The sequence below is a fragment of the Esox lucius genome, chromosome 11, assembly GCF_011004845.1.
Source record: "Esox lucius isolate fEsoLuc1 chromosome 11, fEsoLuc1.pri, whole genome shotgun sequence".
Classification (NCBI taxonomy): Eukaryota; Metazoa; Chordata; class Actinopteri; order Esociformes; family Esocidae; genus Esox; species Esox lucius.
In genome coordinates this window covers 51,358,442-51,368,411 of record NC_047579.1, presented here as the reverse complement: position 1 = coordinate 51,368,411, position 9,970 = coordinate 51,358,442, and the positions used below count along the sequence as shown (strand labels likewise).

Here is a 9,970-nt window from a genome sequence, read left to right as displayed (position 1 = left end):
GTGTGTGTCTGCGACAGGCCGGTGTGTGTGTGTGTCTGCGACAGGCCGGTGTGTGTGTGTGTCTGCGACAGGCCGGTGTGTGTGTGTGTCTGCGACAGGCCGGTGTGTGTGTGTGTCTGCGACAGGCCGGTGTGTGTGTGTGTCTGCGACAGGCCGGTGTGTGTGTGTGTCTGCGACAGGCCGGTGTGTGTGCGTGTCTGCGACAAGCCTGGGTGTGTGCGTGTCTGCGTCAGGCCGGGGTGTGTGTGTGTCTGTGACATCCCTGGGTGTGTGTGTGTTTGTGTAAGGCTGGAGTGTGTGTGAGTAAGGCCGAGGCTTGAGTGTGTGCTTGGAAGTGTGCACGTGAGGGTTGGTCTGCCTGTTTCTTGGTCTGTCCGGTTGACAGAACGCGGGGGGCTACAGGTCCGGAGCAGGGGGCCCACAGCAGCACCACTCAAGCCCAGCTGGGGTGGCTCCTGTTCAGGCTCCTGCTTCAACGTGGTCCCCTGGTCTGGCCGGAGCTCCAGGCCCTGAGGCTTGACATCTGTGGCCACTGTCCGTGGCTGGGTGTGTGGGGGGGGGGCGCCTAGAGGCCGGGCAGGCGGTGTTATCCCCCGTAGGGTGGGGGAGGGGGTGGAAGGGGCCACTGAACGGAGCACTTATAGACCGGTACGTGTAACCGGTGGCAATATCTGTCCAAACACACAAGAACAACATACATGTCAAAATACATGTTGCCATCAAATGAGCTGTCAGGGTCCTGATTGGCAAACAAAACCAGAGCGTACCTGAGTAAGGACTGTGGAAGGAGATCTGCTTCTTCTCCTGCTCTCTCCCAACCTCCTCCCCTTCCTCAGCTTCCTGCTTGGGTCTCAGGGGGGAGGGGCGAGCAGGGGAGGCAGAGTGGGACGAGGGGGGACGAGGGCCTGGGGAGGAGGACTCTCTCTGAGCCTCCTCGTGTTTGAGAGTGAGTCTCGGAGAGGGCAGGGGGGTGAGGGAGGAGGTGGAAGGCGGAGGCGTGCGGAGGGGAGTTTTCCTGGAGTGTAGGGAGGGGGAGGGAGTGGGGCGTGGCGAGGGGCGGGGTTTGGTCTCGGAACTCCTTTTGTCCGTCTTATCTTCAAGCTCCACCCTCTGCTCACTGGCCTTCAGACGCTCCTGAGGACAGAGTGTGTTACATTGTGTTTACCTGCACTGTGTGTGTGTGTGTGTGTTTGTGTGTTTCTTACTACTAGTTGAGCGTTCCTCTGCAGCTCGAGGACCTGTGCAGCGTGTTGTTGAATCATCATCAGTTCATGTTGCCTCAGCAGCTGTTGCTGTGACAGCATCTGGAGCTGGGCTGCATGCTGCAGAGAACTGCCTGCCCCATATACTCCAGGCCACACGGAGGCGCCGCCACGCTCCAACATATCACCTCCTGGAGGGACACACACACAGAGAGAGAGAGAGAGAGAGAGACACAGAGAGCGACACAGAGAGAGAGAGAGCGACACAGAGAGAGAGAGAGCGACACAGAGAGAGCGACACAGAGAGAGAGAGCGACACAGAGAGAGAGAGAGAGAGAGAGCGACACAGAGAGAGAGAGAGAGAGAGAGAGCGACACAGAGAGAGAGAGAGAGAGAGAGCGACACAGAGAGAGAGAGAGAGAGAGAGCGACACAGAGAGAGAGAGAGAGAGAGAGAGCGACACAGAGAGAGAGAGAGAGAGAGCGACACAGAGAGAGAGAGAGAGAGAGAGCGACACAGAGAGAGAGAGAGAGAGAGAGCGACACAGAGAGAGAGAGAGAGAGAGAGCGACACAGAGAGAGAGAGAGAGAGAGAGAGAGCGACACAGAGAGAGAGAGAGAGAGAGAGAGAGCGACACAGAGAGAGAGAGAGAGAGAGAGAGCGACACAGAGAGAGAGAGAGAGAGAGAGAGCGACACAGAGAGAGAGAGAGAGAGCGCGCGACACAGAGAGAGAGAGAGAGAGCGCGACACAGAGAGAGAGAGAGAGAGAGAGAGAGAGCGACACAGAGAGAGAGAGAGAGAGAGCGACACAGAGAGAGAGAGAGAGAGAGCGACACAGAGAGAGAGAGAGAGAGAGCGACACAGAGAGAGAGAGAGAGAGAGCGACACAGAGAGAGAGAGAGAGAGAGCGACACAGAGAGAGAGAGAGAGAGAGCGACACAGAGAGAGAGAGAGAGAGAGCGACACAGAGAGAGAGAGAGAGAGAGCGACACAGAGAGAGAGAGAGAGAGCGACACAGAGAGAGAGAGAGAGAGAGCGACACAGAGAGAGAGAGAGAGAGAGAGAGACACAGAGAGAGAGAGAGAGAGAGAGAGCGACACAGAGAGAGAGAGAGAGAGAGCGCGACACAGAGAGAGAGAGAGCGACACAGAGAGAGAGAGAGAGCGACACAGAGAGAGAGAGAGCGACACAGAGAGAGAGAGAGCGACACAGAGAGAGAGAGAGCGACACAGAGAGAGAGAGAGCGACACAGAGAGAGAGACACAGAGAGAGAGAGAGAGAGAGCGACACACAGAGAGAGAGAGAGAGAGAGCGACACAGAGAGAGAGAGAGAGCGACACAGAGAGAGAGAGAGCGACACAGAGAGAGAGAGAGCGACACAGAGAGAGAGAGAGCGACACAGAGAGAGAGAGAGCGACACAGAGAGAGAGAGAGCGACACAGAGAGAGAGTGTTAAACTGGATTTAAATAACAGCTATAAAATAAATTTGCTATTCGGGTAAAATTTCTCCAAACTTAAATGAACACATAAGAGACAATACTTAGTTTTACCGCAACATGTAAAACAAGCAACGCAAGACCAGTGGTTCCATTAGTCGTCAAATAAATGAAAACTGTCACAGAGAAGTGTGTACGTTAGGAACCCCTTCTGCTTTGTTCCAAAGTGCATTCAAAACTCTCCTCTAATGTCTACACACATTCAAAACTCTCCTCTAATGTCTACACACATTCAAAACTCTCCTCTAATGTCTACACACATTCAAAACTCTCCTCTAATGTCTACACATTCAAAACTCTCCTCTAATGTCTACACACATTCAAAACTCTCCTCTAATGTCTACACACATTCAAAACTCTCCTCTAATGTCTACACACATTCAAAACTCTCCTCTAATGTCTACACATTCAAAACTCTCCTCTAATGTCTACACACATTCATGACTTTCCTGGTCATTGTCTTTCCTTGACATACATTCACACATCTTTTTTGATGTGCGAATGTTTCCTTTGTATTTTCCACATTTAGGCGCTCTTCTTAGCTATTAGGCACACAGCGGTTTGGATCGTGGTCTACTAGAGACAGTTTGGATCGTGGTCTACTAGAGACGGTTTGGATCGTGGTCTACTAGAGACGGGTTGGATCGTGGTCTACTAGAGACGGGTTGGATCGTGGTCTACTAGAGACGGTTCGGATCGTGGTCTACTAGAGACGGTTCGGATCGTGGTCTACTAGAGACGGTTCGGATCGTGGTCTACTAGAGACGGTTTGGAGTTAACATTAGACACAACAGGATTAATCACAAGCTTGTTCTACGTGGACATGACGGCTCACAGGTCTAGAGAGAGAACAGCGTATATTCCTGTACAGGTAAATAACTGACAGGTAAATAAAAAAAAACAGCCAATCCTTTTTCAAAAAACCCACCAGCCAAGAGAACATTATCTTCATTCCAACATGACGAAGATAATTTGATAAGATCTGTGAAGGGCAAGTGCCCAGGCAAAGCCCAAAAAACTGCAAAAACACCCTTGATATTTCTTATAATAATTTTTACAACTTCGCAATATACATTTTTCAACAACCAGTGTTTTTCTTCAAACATATCTGGTTTTTAAACAGGAGGGAAAATAAACTGAATACGAGGACTGCGACTGAAGGACTATATGTTTGGAACATCTGCAATAAGTTCACATGACAGAATCACAGCACACACAGAATTAGGAATTTCATGGGAATGGTAAATCACAGGGGGCTGACAATATTGAATATCGACGCGAACACCTGCTGCCTATATGAAACAACACTTCATTATTGGGCTGATTGGACTGGGGGAGCCGTTTGTATAACTGAGGATGCAGGACAGTACCCAGGCAGGAATACCTCTCCCCCATTTGGTCATTTTGAGAACCATGGACAAATGTCCAAAGCCACAACAGACACACGCGCACACCCATGACACACACACCCCCGGCGCGCGCACACACCCACACCCACACCCACACCCACACCCACACCCACACACACACCCACACATTACCATAATGTGGAATGTGCTCTGTGGGGATGACCAGTAGCTGTCCTGACTGGGGGTCCCTGGCCAGCTGGTAGGGGGAGGGCAGAGACCCCCCCAGGGACGAAGGGTAGCCGGGGGGGAGGGCCTGGTGCAAGGGGGAGGGGCCTAAACCTGTGAGTGAGTGAGAGAAAGAGGGGATAGAAAGAGATTAGGGGAGAGAGATCAATCTTAATATCCAACTTAAAGCTCTAATGTATCGAGTATTGAGTTCAGAATTGTGAAGTCAGTGTGATGAGAGGTGACCTGTGAAGCCAGTGTGTTGAGTTGAGAACTGTGAAGCCAGTGTGTTGAGTTGAGAACTGTGAAGCCAGTGTGTTGAGTTGAGAACTGTGAAGCCAGTGTTTTGAGAGGTGACCTGTGAAGTCAGTGTGTTGAGTTGAGAACTGTAAAGCCAGTGTGTTGAGTTGAGAACTGTGAAGCCAGTGTGTTGAGTTGAGAACTGTGAAGCCAGTGTGTTGAGAGGTGACCTGTGAAGTCAGTGTGTTGAGTTGAGAACTGTGAAGCCAGTGTGTTGAGTTGAGAACTGTGAAGCCAGTGTGTCGAGTTGAGAACTGTGAAGCCAGTGTGTCGAGTTGAGAACTGTGAAGCCAGTGTGTTGAGAGGTGACCTGTGAAGTCAGTGTGTTGAGTTGAGAACTGTGAAGCCAGTGTGTTGAGTTGAGAACTGTGAAGCCAGTGTGTTGAGTTGAGAACTGTGAAGCCAGTGTGTTGAGTTGAGAACTGTGAAGCCAGTGTGTTGAGTTGAGAACTGTGAAGCCAGTGTGTTGAGTTGAGAACTGTGAAGCCAGTGTTTTGAGTTGAGAATTGTGAAGCCAGTGTGTTGAGTTGAGAACTGTGAAGCCAGTGTGTTGAGTTGAGAACTGTGAAGTCAGTGTGTTGAGCTGATTTATGTTAGTCAGCTGATGGTAACATGACATAAGTCACAGACAGATTCCTGTCACAGACAGATTCACAGAGCAGTGTGTGTGTGTGTGTGTGTGTGTGTGTGTGTGTGTGTGTGTGTGTGTGTACCGTAGGGGGACCCAGACAGCCAGACGGGAGGTGCTCCTGGCCGGGGCATCCAAGGGTGAGATGTGAGGGGTGAGGGGTCGTGGGGCCAACGGGCAGAGCCTCCAGTCACAATGAGGTTGGAAGTCATGAGGTTAGAGGTCAGGGTGCTGGACACCAGGGGAGGGTGCATCTGGGTGAACTCTGCCAGCTCCTTACTCTCTCTGATGACACACACACACACACACAGCTGGCCACCTCAGAGTCTGGGCCCTCTCAAGGTTTCTTTCTAATTTTGACCCTACTAGGGACTTTTTCCTAGCCACTGTGCATTAACTCTTGTTGTTTGCTCCTTGGGGTTTCAGGCTGGGTATCTGTGAAAGGACTTTGTGACAACTGCTGAAGTAAAAAGGGCTTTATAAAATAACATTTGACTGATTGACACTGCATCAGAATGTCTAACCCCCCCCCCCCCCCCGTTAACACAACTAAAACCAGTCGTCATCTTGTCTCATCTCTATGAAATAAATAATTCAATCATGATGTCCAATCCAACAATTGTCAAGATGTATTATGTAACCATATCAACCATCAATAGACCCCCAGGGTTGACAGGCGAGGTATCAGCCATCCCTCTCACCTGAGGACCTTCTCCTGCTCGCGCTCCAACCGCCCCAATCTGTCGTCATGGTGACGCCTCCGCTCGTCACCACGCTCCTCGTCTGATTGGACAGAAAATGAATTCAGAAAAGCATCCGAAAAAACCAGTGAAATCTAAAGGGGTTTCGGCCTGCGTATCGTAGATGGTGTTTACTGCTGTTAGTTAACTAGTCACGCTCTGTCCCAGGGGCCCTATTCACAAAACATTTCCCAAGAACTCCCAAACAGCAGTAACAGTTCCTAGCGAAGAGATTCCTCTTAACACCTATTCAAACAGCTGCTGAGACCAACTTTTACTAAGGAATGGGGTAGAAACCGTAAGCTGAGAGAAAGGGCGGGGTTGACCCTGTTGCTATGGATGATGTCGTGTTCCACGAACAAGCTTGCCTACTATGCCCACAGTGATTGGCTGATAGGGGAGTGTCACGCCCAATGTTTTTAAGCGTTTCTCCTAAATAAGCAAGTTGGGAGCCACTTTTAGCCTTAAGATGTTGTGTGAATACGGCCCCTGGTGTGCAGGGCTTAGCTAGCGATAAACATGAGGCTGTGTGTGTAGTGTCCCCTACATTGTGTCCCTATATTGTGCTGTGTGTGTTTGTGTAGTGTCCCTACAGTGTGTGTGTGTGTGTGTGTGTGTGTGTTTGTGTAGTGTCCCTACAGTGTGTGTGTAATGTCCCTAGAGTGTGTGTGAATAGTTTGTCTAGTGTGCGCAGCGTGTTTATAGTGTGTGGTGTATGCAGAAGGGCCCTTTGCACCAGAAATAGCTTAAAAACTTAACCTGTCAGTATAACCTATGACCTGTCAGTATAACCTATGACCTGTCAGTGTGTGTGTGCGCATCTATGACTGTCTGTTTTTTGTGTTGTGCGATGTGTTTGTGTAGTGTATGTGTGTGAGGTAAGTATTTGTGAGATGTCTGTGTGGTATCAGTGTGTGTGGTATGTGTGTGTCTGTGTGGTGTAGTTGTGTGTGACATCTTTCACATGCTTTGTGAAATAGGGTTTTATCTTGTTACCAAGGTTACTGTAATCCTGGACAACAATTGTGTTCTGTGAGTGAAGGACTAATGTCAGTAGACCAATCACTCTGTTCAAGCAAGGAATTGAACACACACACACACACACACACACACCATGCATACAAACCCAAGCACCCAAACACACACTCTTTTACTCACCATACAAACCTGCACGCGCGCACACACACACCAAGACAAATCTATTGCTTAGCAACACAGCTGAAGTCTTAGCTTTTAGCTGAAATAACATGCTTCAATCATACAGAGAGAAAACAGAAACAGAGGAGGTAGAGGCAGAGACAGAGGAGGTAGAGGCAGAGACAGAGGAGGTAGAGGCAGAGACAGAGGAGGTAGAGGCAGAGACAGAGGAGGTAGAGGCAGATGAGACAGAGACAGAGGAGGTAGAGGCAGAGGAGGCAGAGACAGCGGGTAGAGGCAGATGAGGCAGAGACAGCAGGTAGAGGCAGATGAGACATAGACAGCAGGTAGAGGCAGAAATGTAATTACATTTTTCATTCATACAGGCGAGACAGCATGATTGAGATGGAGATGAATGACAGGAAATGTCTTCTCTCTAGACTCTTCATCTCCCAGAACCCCAACCCAGTGTGAACTCTGGCCTGAGGGACGGACCAAACAATTTAATTCTAAATCATAAAAAACGCTCCAGGACACAATAATTATGGACCTGCATAGGTTGAGTTAATTGTTCATTTTTGGTAGCTGCTTCACTGAGTAAAATCTTACTAGTACTGAGTTGTGTGACTGCTCTACCCCTGGCTCTTTAGATGAGGGCACTGACTGGAAGTTTCATGGCTAATAAATTTTTACAAACAAATTGGAGAAGAGCAGGAGCAGAGACAAACTGCATTTCAAACCTCACTTAGCCCACCCCCAGGCCGTAGGCCCCGCCCCCTATGTAGATGTGAGATTGAGGCTGACCTTTGACCCCGGCGTGCAGCAGAACGGGTCTCTGGGTGTCCGTGTTCCTGCTGTCTCTCTGCCGGGCCACTGCCACCGCGATTCCTACCGGCAGGTGGCGGACCTCGCCTTCCCCCAGTCCCACTCCCTCACCACGCCCGAAAGATCGAGCACTGTCAGGACGCTCCTGCTCCCTCTTCATTAACCTCCCGGGACCCACCCCCTCCGGCCGCATGCTCCCCAGGCCCCCAAAGGAGGCGCGGGCCTCCGCATTCTGCCTGGAGGACCCCTGGCCGTCTGGGGGGAAGGTCCCACTGTATTTGATTAGGCTCTGCATGGCTGACACCTCCTCCCCCCCGCCTCCCTTACACCCTCCCCCACCTCCCCCGCCTGGGCGGTACAGCCCGGAGGGGTCCAGGTAACGCCGTGGCACCTCGTCTGCACTCTGGGCTGGCGGGTGAGGCTGGGCTGGCGGGTGAGGCTGGGGGGAGTGTGTGTGTCCGTGCTGGGCCGCTAAAGCTGCCATGTGACTGGTGGCGTAATTGGCCAATGGGCTGATGGGGTTCCATTTGGGGCCCTCCCCCACCCGTTCAAGGCCAAATCGGATGGTGTGTTTGGGCATGTCCATGGGGTCTGGGCTGGGCCCGGTTTGACTGACGTAGCTCTCTCCTTTCATAGCGGGTCCACTGGAGTGGATCACTGAACCCTCCTCCCTCCCCCTGGGAGCAGAGGAGTCAGCAGGGAGAGAAGAACGATGGTCCAGTAGAGTCCTGTCAGGAAACTTGTAGATCTCCCTCTGCCTCTCCTCCCTCTGCCTCTCCTCCCTCTGCCTCTCCCTCTCCCTCTCTTTCTCCTCCTTCTGTCTCTCCTCCCTTTGCCTCTCCCTCTCCTCCTTCTGTCTCTCCTCCCTTTGCCTCTCCCTCTCCTCCCTTTGCCTCTCCCTCTCCTCCCTTTGCCTCTCCCTTTCTCTCTCCTCCCGCTCTCTTTCCCTCTCCTCCCTCTGTCTGTCCCTCTCCCTTTCTTGCTCCCTCTCCCTCAGTTTGTCGTGTTTGTCCCGGGCCTGCGAGGCGATCTGAATCGGCCCGGTTCGCTCGTCGTAAACCTCCACAGAAGGCACGTAAGTGGGCGCGCTCACACGCTGTTCCCTGACTGGCTCCTGGTGCGCGTGGCCGGTGGACAGGCCGGAGGGGGCGGTGGGGAGGGGCGGGGGTCCATAGCAGACGGAGTCGGCCTTCCTCGGCCTGTCTGAGTGCGCGTGGGGGCCGGGGTTGTGGTTATGAGGGCGAGGGTCCTCCGTCTCCAGGTAGCGTCCGGAAGAGGCCCCCGGTCCCTTGGAAAGGTGGGGGGGGAGACGCGTAGCCGAGTGATGGTGGAGGAAGGCCCAGGCCTGCTCCCTCTCTCGTTCCCGGTCCCGTTCCCTCTCGCCGCTCCTCCCCTTCCTCTCGTCCTCGTTCCTCCCGTCCTGCGTCAGGTCCACCACGCTGCGAGGTCGCGGGTCGTCCCTGGACCTCTCCCTCTCGCCGCGGCAGCCTCGTTCTCTGACCCCCTCTCGGGAGCTCCTCTGGGGTGGCGTGGAGCTGGAGGGAGTAGAGGGAGGGCCGGTGGCTGAGTGGGTGGAGCTGGAGGGAGTAGAGGGAGGGCCGGTGGCTGAGTGGGTGGAGCTGGAGGGAGTAGAGGGAGGGCCGGTGGCTGAGTGGGTGGAGCTGGAGGGAGTAGAGGGAGGGCCGGTGGCTGAGAGGAGGGACTGCTGGGGTAACGACACCGGCAGGTAGAAACTCTCTGGGAAACAAACAACAACAACAGCATGTCACAAAAGTTGTGCCAACAAATAATAATTAAAATGAATAATAATAATTACTCGGGCCAGTAGATTAGCTGTATACATTTCCCAAGAACGCGGCTTGTAAAGCATGAGCCCAGTCTGATGGGCTTAACATCCATCTCTGTCCCACTACCTGGACGTTGTATCTAGAACGGCCGCTATGAGGGGACACGTCACGAATCCTCCCACTCCGATTCAGACGTCGTCAGATGTCCACCAAAATATAACGTGTTATTATTCCTCAGACGAGGGAAAAATACTCTAACCCCCCCCCCCCCCCCCCCCC

General features: G+C 52.3%; 1 protein-coding gene across 1 annotated transcript in view; it reads right to left on the bottom strand.

Moving 5' to 3' along the window:
- Positions 1-231: 231 nt before the first annotated feature.
- The window catches only part of LOC105031078 (trinucleotide repeat-containing gene 18 protein), a 19,345-nt gene continuing 9,606 nt past the window's right edge, over positions 232-9,970 (bottom strand). Inside the window, exons 4-11 of the mRNA XM_034295157.1 lie at positions 8,888-9,641; positions 7,884-8,725; positions 5,904-5,985; positions 5,288-5,487; positions 4,242-4,388; positions 1,206-1,393; positions 768-1,134; positions 232-671 (exon numbers count right to left, since the gene is read on the bottom strand). Coding sequence (XP_034151048.1) covers positions 460-671; positions 768-1,134; positions 1,206-1,393; positions 4,242-4,388; positions 5,288-5,487; positions 5,904-5,985; positions 7,884-8,725; positions 8,888-9,641 — 2,792 coding nt within the window. The 3' untranslated portion in view covers positions 232-459. The remainder of the gene's footprint in view (positions 672-767; positions 1,135-1,205; positions 1,394-4,241; positions 4,389-5,287; positions 5,488-5,903; positions 5,986-7,883; positions 8,726-8,887; positions 9,642-9,970) is intronic.